Source organism: Anopheles merus, chromosome 2R, assembly GCF_017562075.2.
Source record: "Anopheles merus strain MAF chromosome 2R, AmerM5.1, whole genome shotgun sequence".
In the NCBI taxonomy this organism is placed as follows: Eukaryota; Metazoa; Arthropoda; class Insecta; order Diptera; family Culicidae; genus Anopheles; species Anopheles merus.
In genome coordinates, this window is record NC_054082.1 from 51,877,034 (window position 1) to 51,901,327 (window position 24,294).

Below are 24,294 nucleotides of genomic sequence, written 5' to 3' on the forward strand. Positions count from 1 at the left end.
AAACAAGAACAGAAAAAAAACATGAAAATGAAAATAAAAAACACTTGTGTTCTTTTGCAATACCACACATGCTGTTCGAACACGCTAATACAATAAAGACTTTAGACACGTAGATCGTTACCGATATTCTCCGTATTTGACAAAAAGCAACAACAACATCAAAAACTCATACGTTTCTTTTTTTTTTGTCGGCTATTTTTTTTCGCACACTGTTTGTGCGAAACACGCCCTGGATCGAGCAAACCTTGGCTCGCGCGTAATTAGTCTAAGAAAACTATAACCCCAACTAAGATTCGAAACTAACGAATAAAACAACGTCTATCTTTCCTGTCCGTATAAGCGGCGGGATTAGCGACGGAAGCATTGTAGCGAACCCTACGGCTATGAGTAATGTTAAATAAATTAAAACTACTGATTGAAAACTAGCTAAAGTAAAGGGTAACGACGGCGAAGAACAAACAACACGAGAACATTGTAGAACAAGAACTATTGCGTGATTGCGGAAAAGAATATAAACGAAAAAGGGGGAAAAATAAACATTACTACGAAAAATGTCGCCTGTATATTCCAACCATAACAACGTTTGGCGCAAATGACTCATTTTATTATGTGTTGTGATGACTTCGAAATATACACAAGTGTTTTCTTCCGGAATTGATTATCACCTAAAACAGTCTCATGACATCTACATCTTTGTTGTGGGACGGTCCCGTGGTATAGTCATCAAGTCAACTCGAACGACTAAATAACAAGCCCCCAATGGGTTCAAGTTCCAAATGGACCGTCCCCCCCGTAGCAAAGATTTGACTATCCGGTTGCGTGGTAATGAATTAAGTCTCGAAAGCCTGTGCAGGCCGGCATTACGCCAAAGAGAAGAAGATATTTGTTGTATCGATTCAACCATTAAAGATGACCCATTTGCCTCAGCAGTACCATTTATGAAGAAAAGTTGAGATAAATAATTCCGTTTCACCTTGGCCTTGTTGACAACGTCCAGACCCAGGCTCTTGACTTCCACCCGTAACATGAAGTTGAAAAGAGTCGATGCAAAAATAGCCTTGCACCTGTACGATTAGTCAAATCGCTCAATCTGCGAACCGAATCCAGCCGTGTGTAATTTAGTTTACTTATTAATCAATGTGTACCTTCCATCACCAAGCCTTCATATTGCAGACAAACAACTGTTCTGAAGGTTAACTAAACCTGAATGTAATCGATCAGCTAAAGGAAGCGGAGAAAGCCTCCTGCAGGACACGAAAAAGGGTTAGCAGATAATGAAACAAAAAACAAGAAGACAAAACCTTCAATCTATAAGCAATCAATCGATTGATGCAAGTGCCTTTTTAACGTCACGATCAGACCCATTACGTTCGACCTATTCTACTGGCCGGCATTTATGAAAAAGTAATTGCCCGAAACAAATGGACTGGTACTCACCTCTTTACTGAGCGGCATTGTGACAAATTGCTAATAGATGGCACATACATAGCAAAAAATGAGCCCATTCCGTCGCTCAAACGTTGCAAGGCACTCTCACTGCAAAGAACAATGTTACATGCAATTTGATGTCCTTGAAACTTTCCTTGGAGTGATCCCAAATTAGGAAGTAAAAAAGTCTGACTAAAAGACAGAACTTCAAAGTAGGAAGTAATTGCGACCAAATTCATTACAGCGACCCACCCGACCTTTTAGGAAGCATTTTTTTACAGACAGACATCCATTGCTGACAACAGTAGCAGACAGTGCGAGAGTAGCATATGTAATGGAAAGGCCGGTCCCGCACATTGCCAGACGATATTGACTACCCTTCGTGCTACATAAGCGCCATGCTGCTGCATGTTTACTCACACATACAACGGAACGGGTGAAAGCACTCCAAAAGCGTACCCTTGGGAGATTGTCACGATTGTTCGTAAAGGACCTCATTACACAGGTGCGGTAGTAATGGCACCTACACCTAAACCGTTGGCACCTGTTCTTGTTCTCCATTACAACACGTGAAAAGGTGCGCTCATTTGTGTACGGTCTTGGTTCATAATGTTCGGGAGACAATGAAGGACATGAGGGGTATGCTAATCACCTATCGGGTACGGGGTTCGATAAAAATCAATCAGCAAGCAGTATAACGGGGTACGGGGTTTTCAGAGTCGCGACCGGTGCCACCGGCATTTCAGACCGCAGGCATCGACGCCGGACCCATACGATTCAGTTGTCAGTTGCCGGTGGCTGCACCCAGAGACCCTCGGAATGGATGGATAGCTGTGTCGTTAATTTTTGCCCATCATATTACATCGCATTAGTGAAAAGCGGAAAAATTGGCAAATGCCTCATGCGACAGTCAGACAGGCGCCTGACGGGGATGGTGAATTTTGAATTTGATTCATTCTCTTCCATCTCCGACTTTTTGGGACGCCCCGAACCATTGGAGATAAAAGTAAAACGGGACGATCAGCACGAAAGTTTGCTCATTTGCGCAGTGAGGTGCAACTATTAAGCATCGTTGAATGAGCGTTTAGTATCCTGCAAGTGAAACGAATATGTCATAAATTACGACGTTTTTGTTCTAGAGTTTTTCTGTATCGCATAGATTGCTTGTTTCCGGCAGTGGTTTTACATTTTTTACACTTCACAGAAAAATAATGCAGATTTTTGCAGTTTTTGTGTTTTACATGATGCTGAAAGTGGACTTCATTTGCGGAATTCCTTTATTATACGAAAGGTGAAGTTTTGTTCGTGTGAAAAGTACCTTTCATGAATGTTATTTTAGCATTACTAACGGTTAGGATTTGATTCGACTCTTTCCGCAGGACAAATGTGGTAAATAAGGTGGAGTTTTCCGATCTCGGGATCGACGGTGATCGTATCGATCCGCTGATCGATGTGTCGGAGGAAGAGCAACAGCTACGTAACGTCAGTGTATCCAGCCACACGGAGATAAATAGTGCTGAAAACCCCGATTCGAACGAACGTACGAATACAACAGAACGAACCCAGCCGGTGGCTAAAGTGACTGTTATTCCATCGAATGATTTACCGAACGTGGATGATACAGTTACATCTCATTTTACCGACGCATTAACTCCGATTGTTGATGTTACGCCGAACGCTGAACAAACCGCTACGACACAAGCTACGACTGCCGCTAGTGATAATATCAATTTGAGAAGTGAAACATCAACAGTGCAACCCGAAACTACCAGTCTTGTACAAGCTACGGAAAAATTACCAAGCCAGTCAACGACAAATGATGAAACGAACAAAAATGCAGAAAGTGTGCATGAGGAAAAATCGATATCAACGAATTTGATTGATAGCACCGACATGTATGTCATTACAACTACTTTGCCGACAGAAGAGGACAGAAGTCTGCTTGCTGAAGGAATCACGTTAACATCTTTCACAGCTACTGCAGTACCAGCAATAACTATAACAGAGTACATTGATGCTAGTGGTTTAAAAAAGAGCTCTACGGTGGATGTGGAAACGTTAAGTACAACACTCATGACTCCTTCCGAGCATACTTCAACTGAAATGGGCCTAGAAAGTTCGACATCTATTACAAGTGATATTGAAACTACCACTACCCTTGAATATTTAGCATCAACAGAGGATAGTTTTGATGCTTCAATACAAACAACTGAAACGATCATTGAAGCAACTACTTCTACTCGAGAAGATTTCGAGAGCAGCGTCTTTATAAGCGAACATCCAGAACCAACCAGTTGGTCAAATGTTCCTGTAACTGGCATAGAACATTCGATAACAGATGATACGCCAATTTTACCGTTTACAACAACTGCCGCTAATAGTGAAACAACCACGACAACTGAACCGTTCACAACAGATAGAACAGATCTGCAAGAAACAACCATTGTAAGTACGGTTGATGCTAACGAAGTGAACGCAATTGTAACCGAAATGCCCGCATCGATGGAAGTTAGTACGATCGAGCATATTCTATCCGATACGAGTACCTCTAGTTCAGATATTGAAAATCGTGAAACAATGACTACCATTTTGCCGGCAACAGAAAATGTTGATAATACGAAAACAACAGTGGAGATAGATACTACCGTTACTCAAACAACAACTCAATCCATCCCAACCACTGTTTCGCAAGAAGAGCTTGAAATTAGTACTCAAACCGTAATAGAAAATGAGCCCACTACTACCCCATCAAGTACAGAAACAAATGCCCCTTTGGTATCAAATAGTGAAGGATTAACCACAAGCAGTGCAGAACAGGTAACTGAATTAGTAAATGTTACTGAAGAAACAAATTTCTCTCTAGTTGCAAGTAGTGAAGCACCAAGTACAACGAGTGCAGAGCAAACAACAGAAGTTGTAAATGGATCTGAGGAAACAAATTTCGCTGTGGTATCAAATAGTGAGGCACCTAGCACAAGCAGTGCAGAGCAAATAACTGAAATTAAAAATGTTACTAAAGAGAAAAATTTCCCTACGCAAACATACAGTGAAGGGTTAACTACAAGCAGTATAGAACAGGTAACAGAAGCTGTTAATGTCACTGAAGAAACAAATTTTCCTACGCTAACAAACAGCGAATCACTGACCAATAGCAGTGCAGAAGAGGCAACTGAGGTTATAAATGTTACTGAAGAAACAAATTTTCCTGTGTCAACAAACAGTGAAGCATTAGACACAACGAGTGCAGAGGAAAAAACGGAAGTTATAAATATTACTGAAAAGACAAATTTCCCTACGCCAGCAAATAGTGAAGCATTAAGCACAAGCAGTGCGGAAAAGGTAACTGAAGCTTTAAATGTTACTGAAGAAACAAATGTCCGTTTAAATAGTGAAGAGTTAAGCACAACAAGTGCAGAACAGGTAACTGAAGCTGTAAATGTTATTGAAGAAACAAATTTCCCTCTAAATAGTGAAGTATTAAGCACAATAAGTGCAGAACAGGTAACTGAAGCTGTAACTGAACAAATACTTGTCACCGATCCTAACCGCGACGATTTCACCGGAGATACGACCCAAACAACACCTAGTGAATCTATTGAATTGTCTACTTTATATACGCTGGAAGAGATAACAGATACAACCACAATGATGAACGAGCAAACTGAAAAAGTAACTAGCGTAGAAACTGAAGCTTATCATACAACAACGGACAAAGGTGTTGCGCAGAATGCATTACAACATGAACTTACTGTTCCAGGCGCAACAATTTTACCCACCGAAGGAGAAGATAGGGAAGAGTTAACAACCGGGTCAGTAGAACGTTTCTCTATTACAGAAAAAAATAATGCAGCGTTCGTTACAACGGTCGTTGAAAGTAGCTTTGAAATGACAACGAAAGCTCCTGCGGTTGTGACGGTAACAGAACCCCAGTCCGTCACCCCAGAAACAAACACCAACACGATCTTTGAAGAAAATCGTGAGGTAACACCAACTGATTCATTTTCTTTTAGCGAAAATAGGCAATATTCTCAGGATGACGCGATATCAAGCACTACAACGGAATTATCAAACGGTTTAGAAGTTTCTTCGGGTGAAACAGAGGATACTACAGTTACTGTGGCAGATTCGACAATTGAGATTGCACAACCGGCTGCTGAAACACCAACAACGAGTTCTGTGGTAGATTCGTCCAGGGAGCAGATTGATGCTGATACAACGATCACAAGCACTACGTTTTCTGCCGAAGAAGTGTCCAGCATAGCAGCTGAGTCACTTGAAGTTGCTGCACCGACCGATCTAGCTACCATTGAGATGATGTCGAAAGAAGCAACGGAGGCCCCAATATCATCAAGCACAACGGATTCATCTCTTGCGCTTACGGTCCTTGCGTTAGTAACGGCTCCATCGACAATGTTGACAACAGCAGTTCACAGCAGTGCCACTGAAACCCAAGTACTAGCCACTACGCCACGACCATTGGTGCCGCAAGAGTCAGTAATACATGAGGTAACGGATGAGGCGAACTTACCTGCCATCACGGATGACGATTCCATATCCAGCACATCCGCCATCCCGCCGGGATTGGACCAGGAGTCGCCAGCAGTTGCACTTACAACACCGGACGTTGATAGTGGCTCTTGCGAGCAGTGGGCTCATGCGTGGAGCCATACTTTAATACTGTTACCACCTGTTACACTGCTGTTTTTTATTCTCTGATCCTGTTTTCAGTTGTACATTTTTGCTAGAGGTAGGAACTGCCACCCTGGAAAAAGGACGCTGTTTATTGGTAACGAAAATATGATTTATAAAATGCTTAGTTATTGTAAAATCTCTGCTCACCGGAAGACGTTAATTTTCGGCGTATATTGTTCTTTAATAAATAGTTGATACGTTCACAACAGTTGTGTCTATCGCTGTGCATTATTAGTAGGATTGTTAGCATCATGAAAGAACTTTTTTCTTCGTCATCAAAATGGCGCACTTGGGCGTTGATAGCACATATTACATGTACATAGTGAATAATATGTACATAATATGTGCTATCCACAGTTTACTGGTAACTAATCCATACGGTTGTTTTGTCGATGGATAATGCACAAAAGCAGATTTTAACCTACAAAAGTCGGACGCAATTAGAATCGGCTACCATTTTTTTAAGAATCCCAACCTTCACGTTTAAGCTTCTTAGCACAACTGAGCTTTTGCAATGCTACAATGCCACAATACGACCAAACAGTAATTACAACAGCTTGCTAGATGATAATCCTTTGCATAACGCATCCCGCGACGGCCAAATAAATCTCCAAAAGCCATCAAAGCAGTGACCGATTAGCACTGAACACGCCGATTTATTTGTTTACTTTTGGAATGAAATGTCAAAAAAAAATATTTTTCCTGTCTCTCTCACACAGTCCCGGAAGTGAACACTTGTTTATTTTCCGCTATTGCAACTACTTCGCAGTGTTGACGAATCTCACGTCTTCGTCTTCGGAAGAAAACGTACAAAAAGAAAGAAAGAAAAAAGAAGCAAAAGTCAATGGTTGCATCCGTGTTGTTGTATCAGACTTAGGTTTATTGATTTTGAGAGCTCTTGCATTCTTGTACTGGTTTTTTCCGCTCTTTTACATTGGTTTCATTCGCACATTAGTTGAATTCCTTGCGTTACTATGCCTAACCCAATCACGCAGCTTACACATACTGCTATTTCTCACTTGCCGCCGCACGGTTCGAAACGGTTCCAACAATTTTCTCATCCATTCATCCCAAACATCATATTTGTTGCTATTATATGTTACCAAGACCGTGCTACCGACAGCAACAGATGTTCACTACTAGTAGAACAATGTTCTATGGAATCTGTCGGTACTTATTTTTTCCTTTTCGTTGCTTGCTTACATGTTATCTTTTGCTATCAGGTATTGTTGTGTCCCTTTGCCCCAGCTTTCTTCCGACTTCTGGTCTATAACAGTTCGGTTCTGCTTATCCATTCGCTTCCCTACTCTCAATAGTTTTGATGGATCAGTTTCACACTTCCATTGACGTACGGTATGTATAACTTCCCAAGGTATGAAAGATGTACGGGCATGTTTTATCTGCTTTCTTTTTCTGTGTTGTGTTAATCCTTTCTGCTCCCAATGTATCTCTGTCCTCATCCTGGTCATATGTGTTGTTTTACATCTCTCGTTCTCTCTCTATCTCTCTATTGTGGTGGAGCTTTGTTAATTACACGTCGAAATAATGTTTCTAACATTTTTTTTGTCTGTTTAGTACATTTACATTCTGATTAATACTAATTCCTTTGGGAGTTCTTCGTTTTAGTGAAGCGTTGTTATAGGAATCCCGAAGGATTTAAAACACAAAAGATCGCACCTTCAATGGAAATATGAAAAAACTTTCGTAAGCATATCGAAAGAACGAAAGATGGAACACATTGGTACCACGGGTTTGAAACTTGAACGTATTTCGCAAGCAAGAAGACTGTATTGGAGTAACGTGCGAGGTTTGTGGATTTAGGTCGTGAAGGAATTCAGCACTTCTACTGTGTACGGTACGCAATTGGGTGATTGGGACAGCTTAGCAGTTTACTGTCAATTACCATTTCAAAAAGAAAACTCTTTACAAAAAAAATAGTAATAAAAAAGGCATAAATCGTTCTATTTTCATTACTATTGAAGCTCTTCTACATGTCTTGCAAGTAAGTTTTCTTTTAGCAATACAGTGCCACACGTTGAAAAATTACTATTTGTAAGTGTGTTGGAAAAAAGTACACCATAATTTTGCAAAATGAATGTGTGTGTGTGTGTGTGTGTGTGTGTGTGTGTGTGTGTGTGTGTGTGTGTGTGTGTGTGTGTGTGTGTGTGTGTGTGTGTGTGAGATCATTGCAGCCCTATGCACTTCGTATTGATCACTACAGAAAAAAAACCTCTCTGCGAATGGTACGTGTTGCGCTTGTCTAATGTATAGAATTTTCAGAGTCATAGTTTAGGTGAATTGTTTGTGTGTTTATTTTTAAACAAATTCCCATTGCAGTCTCATGGAGAAGGTTTACTCTCTTTCTGTCTGTCGTTAGTTAACATAAAATCGTAATTTAAGAAACACACACAATTGCAATTACATCATATACAACTGTGCGCTAGTTGAAAAATTGTTTGTAATATTAAAGAACATAAGCTTCTTAATCCTACCGAAAGCAATAATTAAGTAACGGGAAAAAGCCATATTACTGAGACATGCTCGCCTGATGGCCAGATCAAGGAAACTCATCGCACTACACTTATCACTTCTCTAACCCAATATCCAGAATATTGTAGTTGGAGTGCATGTTGGTTTTGCTTTAATTTCTTTTACTTCAATTTCAATTCGTCTTTGTTTGAATTGTGACTGCGTGTGTATGTGTGTTTGTGTTTTTAGTTTTTTTTTCTAAACGACAAATGTTTTCTTCAACTAACATTGCATTAGGATGAAGACTGCATAGCAGCTATCCAGGAATTGCATCCTCAATTCAACATGTAATATGTTTAACAACGGTCTAATGACAAGGAGGTGGCAGGGAACTAATGTGTTAGTTAGTTTGTCTGTTTTTTGTTTTGTTTTAGCACCACCGGCTTCACACTCACCACTTTACTCAGTAACAATACACACATCGATACACACGGCGATGCGAAGGACCGCCGTGTGTTAACTATTACGGTGAGTTTTTTTTTTCTCTTTTTTTGTATAATCACATTGGCTAATATTGGTTTGAAATTGTATCTTTTCTTTTGCGTTGGATCGACTTGCCTTCTCTTGTAGGATGCTAGGGGGGCCGTGTAGATTTTTAGACTTTTACATCTGATGCGCAATTCGCTGAGCTTTTCACCTTTTGGGTTTATCGACGTTTTTCTCCTTGGGATCAGTGTAGCAATGCTAACGGTTTTATAAGTAGAGGCTGACGGTTTTGCAGACAGATTGTTCGTATGAACTACTATGCAGTTACAACTACGTTTGTTTGTTTGGTTGCTTTCACACGGATTCCTCGAGGACGGAATCTACGGTACAATATAGCGCCCAGGATGGTTTGGCTGCGGAAGCGATCGGATTTTACAACCTAAACAAGTACACCAACTACTAGCTTCCTATGGAGATCGATCCTCGAGCTGTTTTTATCGGCTTTGTGTCTTCTCCACCACACTAGGGTCAACTGTCACAGTGTAGCCCGACATTTGCAGCCTATAGGTCCGGGTAGCTAACTCGATCGCAATCGACTGTTGCGACATTTGATATAATTTGGCGTTCGAGTAACGTTGAGCTTTAGTGTATAGTGTATGGTATCAGTGAAAACAAAAGCAACAATTTGGCAGCATTAGCATTGTCAATGGTTGACGAGTGAGAGGTTTAAATGATTTGCGCCGCGTTTTAATGGTATTAGTGTATGAGATGAGGTTCCGATTATTGTATTCAGCCCACGATCACCCTCCGACGTTAGGATGAACTATGATCACAATTGACAAATTTGCAATGATGGGAGTTAGAGGTTTAACATAGCAAACCGAAGGATGGAGCATGGAAATTGAATCGTACAACCAATTTCCAAATCAAGCTGATCAAATTTTAGATGAATAATTTCTTTTCACCACGTACCATCTGGGGCACGGAAAGAGGAAAGGAAAACGGAACAAAATTTCAACTGTTTTGTTTTAATGTACTCCGCCGCACCTGTTTCGGCACTTTTATGCTCTCTGCTTGAGCCGGTTGGTATTTGTATAGGTTTATCTTTTCTTTCCTCTGCACGACTCATAATGCTACATAGATCTCACTCTACACTAGCTTTTTTAGCTGCTATTTACTAACTGCTAACGATCAGTAAATTACAATACCTCTACAATCTGTTTATGGTTTTGTTGTGTTGTTTGTTAATTGTTATCGAATTTTACTCCCGCCCTCAATACCATGCTTTTCTGATATTTGTTTCCTGCCATGTGCTGCTGTTAGGTGTGTATCTTTTGATATACCTGGCTGGCTGTGCAATCAATACAAACGCCTCAGTTGAAGTAACTAACTGTCAACTAGTACAATCCGACCACTCTGTCATCTGTTTGTCCCGCAACAGATTTTCCGCCTGCCTATTCAACGCGTATGCAATATTCTTACTTTGCTGAGCTTGTTGTAAGAGCTTGCGCACTTCGCGTATATACCGTAGCATTGAACTGTTCTGCTATACCTAGTGAGAAAAATTATAAAATCACAACTTATAGGAAAATTTGAACTAACTGATGAATGAATGATGACGATACTGTGCTAGTACTCCGCAAATGGTAAAAAAGGCTTCATTACAATCATCCAATCATATTAGAAGGCAAGTCTTTACTAGCTTACCAATTGTTGAATAAAGCTTTCTCCCCAAGTGTTGTATATACCAAAAACCCTGTAACTTTTCGTTTTGGAGACTAGTGTTGTGTTGCGCGAAAAACATATTCTGAGATGAGAATGAACTAACTATTATATCGCAGTACAAAACTACTTAAATCTTAAGGATGTGGTTGCTTAAGTAACTAAAGTTCTGGAGATAAGAATAGGTGTATCCTTCGATGTGGAACGGCAAACAGCCCCCTCTCATCCTTTTTTTTCTCTCTAGCTGAGTGTAACAATAGCTGTTGTGCATTTGTTTGATTGAGTCTGGTGACAGACGTGCATGTAGCGCAATGCTTACTCCAGCATGTCCAGCATTTACGGATGGTGTCTTCGCCTATCGACTTCTTCGCTGCCCTGCCGACTTCTTGCCCATCTTCGCTTGATTTCGTAGCGCGGTTGCATTTTGTTTTTCTGTCACTTAATTATTGCTGTTCTGATGTTGGTTGTAGGAGCGAAAGCCTTTCCGCACTTCTTAAGGCAACACGATAGCGCGAAGGGCAAACATAAAACCGGCACTCAGCAGGGCAGCCACCGGAACAGTGACTACCCAAGCATACACGATGTTTCGGAACAGCCCCCAATCAACCGCTTTCTGTTGCGCAGTCACGGCATGATGCGCATGCTTACCGCTATCGACTGTCGTTGGCCGTGAGTTCGCCTGCCCAACAAACACAACTGAACCCACCTTACAATGAGTCGTAGAAATGGGCAGACCAATTTTGGACGCTATTAGCACAGTCAGGGCGGCACCGATTTCGATGGTAAAACCACTGAAATGAAGCAGAAAACTCATTAATTTTTGTGCTGGTACAATGTTAGCAAATGGAAGATTTTCAAGCGATTACAGCTACTTACGTCGAGGGAGTAATCTTGGTGAGATCATTACCGATCGTTTCGATCACACGCCGACCCCACAGCCACAGACCGACCGAAATGCCCAATCCTCCATACAACAGGATCAACAGTGGCGTTTCCGACTTTTGCAGCACCGAACCCTCGCGATAGATCATGAATAGCGCGATCAGCGGTCCAATGGCATTGCTGCAATGCGTGCATAAACCCCATGAAGTTAGAATTTGCCACACACCACGTCTGCCAGCCATCGTTTACACTTACCTGACATCATTGCCACCGTGCGCAAAGCTACCAAACGTAGCAGTGAGAACCTGGAGGAAGGAGAATAGGGTTGACACGTCTTCGCTCTCTTCGACCGGCTTTTGCCTTCGGTTGTCCTCCTCGGAGCCTTCCTTCGCACCAATCAATGGCACTTTGCTCGAGTTGGGTGAGAGCGTTGCACTGATGAGCGGATGTTCCAAACCGGCGGCTGCTTCAATCTTGCACATGTCTGTCTTTTTGATGTCTTGCTCCGTACTGCTCAGCAGCACGTTCTGTGGCATTAGCGTGTAGTCGGTTATCGGAAGAGTACTGTCGCTCTTCGGACTGGTGGGTGATTTGCCATTCTGCAGTGCTATTACGGTAGGTTGTTCTCTGAAAAGGGAAACCGTAGGAAAACATGAAATACTGTCCAATTACTTTCTTGCAATGGCATTCAATCGAAAGATAACTACATCGCATATGTATACATTTTTCTTTTTTACACTGTACCATACAACTACTTACTTCAATCCTCCATTGATCAGATGTCCCGAGTCGGGTGATTTCGGCGATACGTTGGTACTGTTGCGACGGTCAAAGTACGTGCCGAGATGGAAGCGTCCATTGCCATGGTACGATTGCAACTCATCGATGTAGTTCAGGCTTGTCACCGTTAGGTCCGTGTTGTCCAAGCTGGTTTTGTCGTGCGCGCCAAGCAAGCTGTTTGCCTTCTTTACAATCTCCGGATTGAAGCTGTAGGGTCCGCCCGGCGAAAGCTCATTTGAGAGCTTCTTCACCAACCCATTTTGTGAGGCCTGTTGCTGATGCTGCGACGACAGTGAAACCAGCTCGGTTGTCTCGGTAATAGCTGGCAGCGGTTTACCATCGCTGGCCACCAGAGAGAGCGGTCGCTTCGCCCGGCGCGGGCTACCGTTCGATGACGAATCTCCATCCGAGTCGCCGACCGTGAATTGGGTCTTGTCGCCGTTGAGTATCTTACGCTTTTGCCACGGCACAATAAACAGCTGTACCAGCGTTGCCACGACGATACCAAGCGTAATGCTGACCGCAAGCGCCACCCACAGCGGGATGTTATCCATGTACAGCACTGGAATCGATATAATTACCGTGGTGAGTGTCAAACGGCACCAACCACTTCATCTACCGATAGCGCTATTCCACACTACCATGTATCTAATGGTTGCTTACATTTTGGTCCATCGTGCACGATGCTAAAGACATTCACAGCCAAGGTTGTGCCATAGAACAGCGGCAACGAGAACAGTCCGGCCCGCAGAGGGTTCTTCGCGTTCAGGATGAATTTGCGAATCATCCAGAATAACAGCACGCTCACCAAACCGCTCAGCACGGGCGAGATGAACCATGAGCCAACGATCGTGAGCAGTGTGTTCCACTTGAGTCCCTGCGTGCCACGGGCGACCAGGCTGAAACCGATCGTCGATCCAACAATGCTGTGTGTGCCGGAGATGGGCATTTTAAGGAACGTTGCTACCAGCAGCCACAGCGCTGAGCTTCCCAGAGCCGACAGGCAGCCAAGCATCAGCTCAATTTCGCTACCCTTGTACATCTCGACCTCTAGGATACCTTTCCGCATCGTATCGGACACCTTGTAACCTGCAAAATAGAGAGCGGATAGTGTCATACATAAGATAAAAATAAGAATCCTACCACTCAATTACCGATCCTTACCTATGAGAACAGCGCCGGACACTTCGCATACGGTGGCTAACCAGCATGCCTGACGTATGGTCAGCACGCCCGACCCAACGCTCGTACCGAACGAGTTAGCAACATCATTAGCACCAATACCAAATGCCAGAATAAACGCTATTACAAAGCCCAGGATCACCAACCACAGAATATCGGGATCAAAAGGATCCATTTTGCTCGCTTTACAAGATGCGCTTTGGGTTTGTTTAAGGCGACGAACTTAAACGATCGACTTTGAGAGTGTTCTACCAGACCAAATTGGAAGAGTTGAGGATTGAAGCTTTAACGTCGTCAACTGAGCCCTAGATTTTGGATAACAGTGCTCCAACCAGGCAGCCGAATTTGGAGTGTGTTTAGTGAGAATACCTTTTCTCTAAGTGACAAACAGAAATTGTCCTTCTAAAATACTTGCTCGTACAAGCGGTACAAAGCAAATAAGAAATAAGATTACAATCCAAGATATTGGTTTTTAACAAACAACGAAAAGCTTTGCTTTCTGCCTTAATTCGATCAGACGGTATGCGGCGTGGTGTATCAAGTCTTGTTAAATCACGTTCAAAAGGAAGATGTCTTCTCTAGTACGATTTTTCGTAAGTTATTCAACCCGCTAGCAGCAAGTTTGTTCGTGTTGCTGATGGTTCCGTTACTTCACCACAGCTAAAAGCAATCCCTCACACAAAAATAGGGCTTCCGTAATTTGTAAATTCCAGCCTCTTATACAACACACCACACTCCAGATGATGTCCAGAGCAATTAGTGGATGACAAACTTGAACAAAAAATGCGACACTTTCTCACGAGCTCACACCAACGTTCGCAAACAATGGTGTTACGCTGTTGTTGTTTGTTTGTTTTCACTAAACACACATACACACACAGCACACAACGGTAGTAGTGTGATTGTGCTCGAAGCGTTACTAATATTAAAATTATTAAGTATTGATAGTAATGCCTAATACGAGTGTGAACTTTAAAGTAGCAGTTACCTTTAAAAAAGTATGTTAAGTAACGGAATCAGCGATGAGAATGGAAGCTGACTTTTCCACACACACACACACACACAAATGTATAAAAAAACAGGTGATCAACAATTCAGAATGCACGCTATTGACTGAAAGTGAAAGAAAGCGATGCTTTCTTGCCAACAGTTAATAGAAGACAGGGAAAGAGGAAAATAAACAAAACAGTATCACAATCGATGCAAAGATGCTGTTCGTACTTTAAGTAGCGGAGGTGGTGTGACAATGTATACGCAAAACAGCAACAACTAAATTAGTACAAGTACAAGTAATGTGCGAGTGAACGAAAAAGAATGGAAAAAACCCAAGAATGCAGATATTGTACCTTAAAAACGTTAATTAGTAAATTCTTGTAATGACCACCGACAAGCACGAAGATGGACAAGACAGCGGTTACTAACTAGCGTTTTAATTTGACAATATCTGGTAGGCAGAGTTTCGTAAAAACAGCCATCGTTTTGTAAAGTGGGTTTTGGAGGTGGGTGCTGTCGGTGGTGCTTTCGCCCCAGAGACAAGCAGATTGCGCAGCGGAACGCGGTTTGCGGTTTAACCCTTACGGAAGCTTCCGGAAACGGAAAGCTGCTTGAGAAGCTTTTCCTCCCTTCTGAACGGACTTTCTACTAGACTACTAGATGCGTTGTGTTCCCAACGTGAACACCACTCCTGGCACCGGTTTGTGATCGCTGGCTGCTAGAGCTGGTCTACTACTGATAAGGACTCTTTTGAAAAATTTATAGGTTGCTTCCTTTTCTAATGGTAATTTCTCGCAGGACTTTCGTTAAGTATCGTCGTCACGCGTTGTTGTTTCTGATTACACAATGTTTTGTCACTGCATCAACGATCAATGCGAAGTTTCACCGTTTGTTGTTGTGACTTTGCAGATGTATGATCATTGCTGAAAGTATAGAAAAGAGACGAACAAAACATTAGATACCATATAATCATTTGTTAAGTCATGCATTTTGTAAAATATCATATGATATAAATAGTAAATACAAATTTTATTAGCAAATCATCAATCATGATTATTTTTGAATAATTTCCGCCGTGATAGTGTCATCAACCATGCCTAACCAAGATTAAGCAAACACACTCTTCATGCAGAGTGCATCCGGTTGTTGATTGTTGATTTGATCGCGAAACGCTACGTCACACCAGCTGATGCCAGCTCAGACCACCCTTGTCACAGGACACAACCGCACAACCGTTTTGAAGGTCAAGTTCAGGTGAAATATAGCCCGGCCTACACGATTGATGTTTATTTCTCCGTGGACAAAATCGTGCAGCTGCATTACTTTACTTGCTTCATTTACATATTCACTGCATCTTAGTTTTGAACTTTCCCACCTTCCTCACACACCAAATGTTAAAAAATAAAATGCAATGATCGTTAAAATTCAACTTGCTCAATCGCTCAGTTTCATCGATCAGGCATGCACTTGATCTTCAATTACAATGTTACAACTGGTTTACGTTTAAGAAAATCCTGATTAGCCGCAGGCGGATCGTTTAGCCACGGTTTGTTTTCAGGCTACTTTTGCTCATTCAGAACACTTTTAACGCCCTCTACACTCTGGGAGTATCCGTAGAGAAAGAGTGAGAGAGTGAGCACATTAACAGAACCAGTTCATTCTAGGTTACTTGCGTCATATATTTTTGCGACGCCCGTGGTCCACTTCCTGCTATACTATAAAGTGTATATAATTGCACAGCATAGCGTTTGAACGATAGAGGGAAAAAAGTTTGAGTACCGCAAAAGCAAATGGCCAATCACTTTCCATTGATGATGGGCTCCAGATACGTCAAAAGTGAGGTCAAGGTTTCTCCTAATGGATGTGCGCAATGATCAAGAACGAAATGCTGTGGATCGTCTCCACGCTTGGTTTGGCTACTAGTGTTCAGCGAAATAATCGAATTTATTTGCACTGCCGGAGAATGTAACCTCCACGATTGCTACGCACCAAGCACACATCATCAACAAAGCAGCAACAGTTCCGAACTGTACTCGAGAATCCATGGCGATGCATTACCGGCCGAAGAGACGGAATCGGCCGGCGAAACAGAACGAAAGTCTTTGCTTCTTTACAAAGCCCCTTTAGATTAACAACATCGCCACCCATAATCTTGCTGGCGCGTCTATGGATGAACCGTTGCCCCGATGTGCGTGAAATCGTTTCACTTTCCCGCAATAGTGTTGGTGAGAGAAGATCCATTTCTTTAAATACCGCACACGTCTTTTCGCGCATTTGACCTTTTTACACACGCGACCACATGCAATGCTATAACGTCGACGAAGATGAACTGCTGTGCTGACGGTGGCAGTAAAAAATAAATAACGTGCTCGATTCGCGTGATCGTCCGTACCCCTGCCCTGTTGGGTGCGGCAATAGGGGTGATGGCCTGCCGACCATCATCCCAGCCAGAAAAAGCCTTCTTGGGTTTAGAGCGTACGAAAGGGGCGCTTAAACGTGTGTGAGAGTTTTTTTTAAGATGTCTGCATTTAAAACATTGCTTTGCGTTGTTGTGCTTCTATTTTGATGTCTAGACACTTATGTCTCAATGCCAGTGTTATAAGTGGATGATACGACTCGACACGATTGCAGCGTAGTTTAGAAGAATCTTTTTATTAATTTGTGGTCTATTTCCGCACAAGTTGGATACCTTCTCTTGGCACATTTGTTTGGCATCACACAGTGACAGTGAATGCAACATAACATCGATCATGTGTCAAAAATGAATGAAGGTTTGTAGTAAACACCAAAAAGCAATGCCCAATTCCAGGAGATCATGTACATTTCCTCCTTCCTCATAGATGGACTATTGCATCATACAGAACCTAATTGAAGAATCTTCAACAAATAAACCAAATCACAGCAAATAAATCTACCCTTGTGTGGCGGGAGATAACCTAGATTGACTTATGTTTAATAAAAACCATTATCGCTGTCTGTTTTTTCATTTACTTCTATTCAAGTTGCTTTCATTTCTTTGCGTTGGTATTACATGAAACGTTGTTATGTTCTAGTCTAAAATTAAATTCTTTCATTTCACCCATCACTCACAGTTCTTATCACTTCGCAACTGTAGGTGGTCATAAAACGAAACAGGTAACTTTTCGTAGCATGTGCACATTCATGCGAAAGACATCCCATGCACGATGGTTATAAATATATGACCTAATTTCAAATAAATTTCTGTTTTCTCTTTTTCTTTTTTTCTTCTTACCAGTATATCTGAGTACAATCTCATCAGTTTAAAAATTAAACTGCATGATTTATTAAGAACTTATTTCCTATAGTTTTCTCTTAACACCAACCAAAACATTCAATATAGCTAAAAGCATCAGATGATCGACCGAGTCTTTTTCTGCATAAAAAAGTATCCATTCGGTCCACCTTTCATTCCCCTTCCCTACTACACACCCCGGGATTTATTTGGGATGTTTTATTTTTGCCAAAAAACGTTAGTTTTTTTGCGTCCAAAATACACACAAACACCGCCAACGGGTTATATTTTAAGACGACACGCGATCTTCGACCTGCACGTTTTCTGCTTTCTCTCAAAACTCGCCTCTTCCTTTACACGTATAACGTTTCTGCTTTTGGCTGACCATAGGAAGATCGCATCATTAGTGTTGTGGCCGGCATAGTAGGAAGTAATGACTACCTCCAGCCTTTTTCGATAGTCAAGCAACGTTGCGTTACATTAAACATGGCTCGCACAATATTTTGCTTTAACCGGGAGTTAACTATTGATCATTCTGTCTTTCCCTATCAATTAACCCTTATTTTAAACTTCCTAAAACCGAATACAAGAGGCGAAAAACCTTGATCCCACCATCAACGATGAAATATTCTTGAGATAGGTGAAGTTTAGCAAACATCTTTTTCCTTGTTGCTTAAACTATTCAATGTGTAGTCAAGAGATACATTTATATTCCAATGGAAACAACCATCCGACACAAACTTGTTTCATCACCTTCTTGGTTACTTGCATATTAAATTTGTAGTCATTAAATAGCCATTTTTCACAATTAATTCTGCAAACAGATGATGGACAGCGTAGCAAACAGGTTTTGCTGCACACTAGTGATAATCGTCCTTCCGGACCCAAATGTCACTGTCGCCGCCTGAGACAAAACCACGATGGCCTTCCTTGTCAGGAAAACGGACAGCGAAGAAATAGCGCAACTTGATCATGACACAATTTGCGCCCGCCATGTACTCTCCCCGTCAATGGTCATGATAGAGTCACGATCGTCTGTCGCTTGAGTTTGAGAAGATGCGACAGTTGCCAACATCCGAAACCAAACCGTACACAGAGATGCTAAATATACTGAGCCTGCCCGCGCTCTGGACATTTGTTGTGCGTAACCGGATCCAGTGATTCTGCTAACATTCCTACTGCCTTGCTTAGTATTTGTTATTCCTTCCGTCACTTCCGGTGACGTCAAACACTGCCGTTTGGGTATAAATTTCTGCTTTTTCGATTGAGTTCACTGGAACTTAGAGCTCAGAAGAGAATCATGATGCAGCCAATAATAATGATAGTGTCAGTTAGTGACACAAATGTTCAAAGCTGAATAAAAAGTTTGAAACAGACAAAGCGTTCTGTATGACATTGTCGCACTTTCCGCATTACAATGCTCTAATGGAAGAGCAGCTCATTTCCCGTACACACCAGACAATAAATGATGTCATTTGGCAGTAAACTCGTTAGGCACCGCTGTTCGATGTGTAAAGCATCATTCAATTGCTGAAAGGTAGAAGGATGACAGATACACCCTCAACCTAAGTATAAAATCAATCCCAGATGGTAATCAACTACAATTAGGTAATTTATCCAATCAAAACCACACAAAAAGATTCACATTGATTTTATTGACATGAGCAGAATGTACAGAATGAGATGTTTTGTTACATCATTCAAATGTACCGTGTTTAGCTTAGAAGAAGTATCTTTACACTGAAGTATTTAAGATAAGTTAATAGATATGTAAGAATTATATTCATATTCTACTTTTTTATTCTGGCTAACAGTAGCTTCCTATAGATACGGTGAAAAAGGGTGAATGAAAAATGTGTTTCTCTCTCTACTTTATAAACAAACCCTTAAGCTGAAAGATAAGCTGTAGTGACAACATAACGTACACACACATATGCTCTTCATCGTTAGCAGGTATAATTAATGATACTACATTTGTTTATCACTATCCGCCAAACTGTCGCAATGCTGTCATCATTGCGGGACGCGGTATGATACGCTACCAAAACTAACAACAACGAATAAATGTAACCACAAGCTTCTGAAAAAGAGCCCCCAATTCGTCAATTGTAGTATCAAAACAGGGAACTGTTTTCGATTATTAAAAAAAGAAACATTTTCATTAAAGCAGCACAAAATAAAACGCGACTGAATAATACGATTTGCCGTGGTCGGTGTAAATCGAACGAGATGATTGCCCCTTTCCTCGCTGTGTATTCCAATATTGCTGTACACGGGTATATCATTGCACGTTATCTATGAAAAATGAGATATCGAAAAGTGGTACTCTGCGGACAATGAGAAAGAAAAAACAAACTCCCCAACTCATACCAGCAGTCATGAACGAGACATAAATGTGATAATTAACTCAAAGCGTCATCGAATTTTTGTACCGACTGGGGTATTGCGAAATTGCTTCGAACCATGTGGCGATAGCATATCTGCGCACTAATGATACGAGTTGCAGCAGCAGCACGGGCCACATAGCGCGTTTGTTTGAAAATTGATTGAACAACAACAAGAGTCCTATTTTCGATTCGGCAAAAAAAAAAAGAAAAACGTGGAAGGTTCCAGTTAGCAAAAAAAAAAAAATATGAAAAGATATACCCTAACAGCCTGCTTTAGGTGTGGCAACATGCTGATGCTGATAAGCTAACGTGGTTTACTCCGCTTTGTCACATCATATAAGCGTGGTGAGTGTGGTGTGCGCCCGAGCCACCGACCGTGCATTTCCTGTATTTCCTGCTGGAGAAAAATGGCAAGGTCTTTCGTGGGACCTTTCCTCATGCTCCGGTCCAGGACTAGAACGACTCCCACGGCACAACCAAAAGCCCATTGTGGCCATACTATTGGCTGGGCACGAATGGACCAGCACTTTGTCATTGTTGGGAGTGGTGGGAGGCAGGGCATGCAAGTCGCACCCGGCTAGATCACCACCATTTAAGGTGGGTAGTGTATTCACTAAGCTCGCTGGGGGCACAAACGGGTGAGCATGCCAAGATATGGTCTTTTGATATCAAAACATGAGACACCGTTCTAATGTAAATCGGGACAAGATCAAGACCAGATTCCAACCGTCCGAGGCAAACAAAAAAACAGGCCAGATACCTAGTCCCGCGAATGCCAGCGAAGTAACTGGTTTAATGGCAAATGTGCCCGCCCTCCAATCTAGAGCAAATTGATTAAAGCTCCCCGCACCTTGCAGCCGGGGCGGCGGTGGCACACGCGGTATCGTGTAGGTTGTGTGCTAGTGGCTGGCTGGCTAGATCACTTTCTACGCCGGGATTTCAAGGTTAAAAGAAGTGCCACAACACGGCGGTGAGCCGCGGGCTGAACGAGGATATAGGCCAACACCAAACTAGGAATGTGCAGCAAAGCCGCCCGTTTCTGACCAGTATCCAGGTAATGTAGAACCAGAATCGCCCCAGCCCTTTGCCCAGCCACACAATGGCAACACCCCCAGGCATCAGGCAAGAACTACTGACAGAGACTGCTAAAGTACTGGCCGTTAGTACCGGTACTGATTGTTCCAAACCCACCCCAAAATGGACCGAACAGGGGAACAAAGGGTGGGCGAAGGAAATGGTTGTCTTTCTCTCGCTCAATCAGCCCCGTGGCGGCTAGGCTAAAGGTTAGGTTTGATAGGGTAGTACGCGTACGTTGGCGTATGCGATACCTTAGGTTGGGCTCTCTCCTTGCCATATGCTGCGTCACAAAATGGCAATCCTTATCTTGCTAAGCTGCGCACAATTCTGATTTTGATTAGGCAGCGACAGATTTATAGCTATGAAACGTGAAAATGTGGTCATATGCACGTCTGCCAACTCAGCCAACAATAAATCGCAAAGAGGCTTAAGTAAAGGAACAAGATTTGAAGGTCTGAAAGACAGGTACTTGGTCGTTCTTAGTAACTTATTACCGTCAATGCTTTGTAGAGGTACTAAACATCAAAGACTTTGAAAATGAATTATATATTGATACTCTTTTGACAAGTTGTATTTCTTACTACTGTTAAATGGTATGGCATCCAACGGCATAAACATAAATAAACCGAAGCGTAATCTTCTAAGATTGATTTCAATCGTTTGTTATATTGTCTTTTAAATAACTTGCTACGTGTATGGTACTAATTTACGTGTACAAGTATAACACACATACGCAAACGTAGAGTATTTGTAGAGACGTAATTAAAACATCCTACAAAATGTCTTGCCCAACATGCACAGCACTGTTGGGTCATGACGTAAAGATGATCAAATAAATCAGTATCAAGCAGTCGATGTATCAACGTGACAGCAAAAAACGCCAACATCCTCTCCTCGCGAGCGAGTGAGTGAGTGGGTAAAGTAACACATGCGCCAATTTTTCGCCGAACAGATAAAATTTTGCTTCACTTTTTTTTGGCGTGACAATTTTTGGGGGGTGCAGAAAGCTGAACTTTATAGCATCTTGCTTCAACGAAATATGCACAAACAAAAGATTTCTCAAAATGAAAGAGACTTACAAAAAGCAATTACACGACGGATCAGCAGGTTCATGTGAGTGTGCCGCAAAAATCTATGCGAGCAACAGTTTTTGCAGCTCTTCATTTGAACCTATCCGCCACGCCACCCACGCACCATCGTTTGACCCATCTGACCAACCATTCAAGCTTCACGCGACAAACGCGTGATTGATTGACGTACCATTTTCAAAGAAACTGCTCATTCAAAAATTTTGCACTACACAGCATAGACCAGAGTAAAGCCGATCGGTAGTAATGGAAGCACACGAGGAAACAACTGTTATGTGACAAAAAGGCGACAAATACAGTGGAGCTAGTGCGGAGTGTGCTTTAACACACCCCGTCAGCGACATTTTGTAAGGTGAACCAAAATGAAAAGTTTAAAAGGTAGCTCGTTTTGTTCAAATAATAGGTCTGACAGGACAACAATTGCAATAAAATAAAGAAAGATGGAAAAACCCTTTTGCTATCGACCGACATATACAGAAATAGCTACCACAGTATAGAGCAGTCAGCACTTTTTGATCAATTCAGGTCTTTTAGCAATCGACACATTCGCTACACAACACAACACGTTTCAAACATTAGCGTAATCGCGTTTGCAAAACACCAAACTCTTATCAATTACAGGTTAACTGCCTGGTGGTTATAACGAACGATGGTTTCCAATAAATTGTTTGGCATATAATCATTACAGAACACGCTACAGTTAGTGTCAATGAACAGTAGAGTAACGATGCTAAGGAGTGATTCGCTAAACTGCTCCCAAACAAGGTGCTATAAAGATTGAAATCAAATAAACCAGAAACCAAGAACGCTTCACTATAGTCTACTATAGTCTATTTGTCACACTTGATTCTTTGATGCATTGATGAACACATCTACTACAAGAAATCCAGGTCCTCTGCTTGCATGGAATCATCGGCACGGACAGATAAGCTAACGAAACGCGAGTATGTGTTTCAGGTTGCCACGTGCGCGCGCAGTTCAGCGACGATGTTGAGATTGCGCGCCATTTTTGCTTGCTTGCACGGAAGGTACACACTAGACAGAGAGGTGAATGTAAAGTTGAAGCATCCCCTCATTGAAAGACAAACTAATACGGCTACCTGGGAACTATCTCCGTATTGCCATACCACAATCTGCCAGTAGCAATGGCAATGTGCTTATCATTGTACCATAATGCAGTATTACTATTTAATTTCACTACTCAGCCTCTGCCACTGTAATTTCATTGTTCAGTAACAGATAGCTACATTACGGCTCCTCGCCCCCCACAACCCCTACACATGGATGGATTCACAACATTTTGCTGATTAAACAAGGTCACACCGCTTTCTACTCGAAATTTCGACTGGGTTGCAGGAACGGTTGACACACTAGGCAGTTTCCAGAACAAATTCTTCTTGTCCTTTTATTAGAATGCACGACAACACCACACATAAACTCACACCACCAACACCCACTTTTGTCGAAACTGGTTGAAAAAGGTGCTGAAGCGAACATCGCAGCAGCGTGACGTAGAGACCGAAAGCGTGCATTAGTTTGCGCATTGTAGCCACGTGCCGGCGCGTAGTCGTAGTCATCGAGGTATTTCTGCTACCAAACGCGTAACTACGTTAAATAGAGAAGCGACAAAAAAACCTTGAGGATTGTACAGCACGTTCGGAAGATGGGCACGTTTGCTACCGCTGCTGTTGCTGCTACCGCCCGGTATTGGTGCGTAGTCGTGCCGATCGGTTCTGCGGTTCGTCATCTCTAACACTGTTACATTACACAATACTTGCGAATCGCTGACAATCACCCATTATTCGCCGTCAAGATGGATCAAGATCGAAATCGGCAAGAATTGATTGCCATTTGC

General features: G+C 42.1%; 2 protein-coding genes across 3 annotated transcripts in view; one reads left to right on the forward strand and one right to left on the reverse strand.

Moving 5' to 3' along the window:
- The window catches only part of LOC121590857 (sodium-dependent phosphate transporter 1-A-like), a 78,462-nt gene that overhangs the window by 23,980 nt on the left and 30,188 nt on the right, over positions 1-24,294 (reverse strand). For both annotated transcript variants that reach the window (XM_041910959.1, XM_041910958.1), the window contains exons 2-8: positions 13,624-15,557; positions 13,123-13,548; positions 12,439-13,021; positions 11,935-12,306; positions 11,674-11,859; positions 6,268-11,588; positions 5,957-6,190 (exon numbers count right to left, since the gene is read on the reverse strand). In XM_041910959.1, coding sequence (XP_041766893.1) covers positions 11,291-11,588; positions 11,674-11,859; positions 11,935-12,306; positions 12,439-13,021; positions 13,123-13,548; positions 13,624-13,816 — 2,058 coding nt within the window. In that variant the 5' untranslated portion in view covers positions 13,817-15,557 and the 3' untranslated portion in view covers positions 5,957-6,190; positions 6,268-11,290. The remainder of the gene's footprint in view (positions 1-5,956; positions 6,191-6,267; positions 11,589-11,673; positions 11,860-11,934; positions 12,307-12,438; positions 13,022-13,122; positions 13,549-13,623; positions 15,558-24,294) is intronic.
- Positions 2,638-6,144, forward strand: LOC121590855 (flocculation protein FLO11-like). Its single transcript, XM_041910955.1, has 2 exons — positions 2,638-2,719; positions 2,808-6,144. Exons 1-2 carry the CDS (start codon positions 2,640-2,642, stop codon positions 6,142-6,144), a joined length of 3,417 nt encoding a protein of 1,138 aa, XP_041766889.1. The 5' UTR covers positions 2,638-2,639.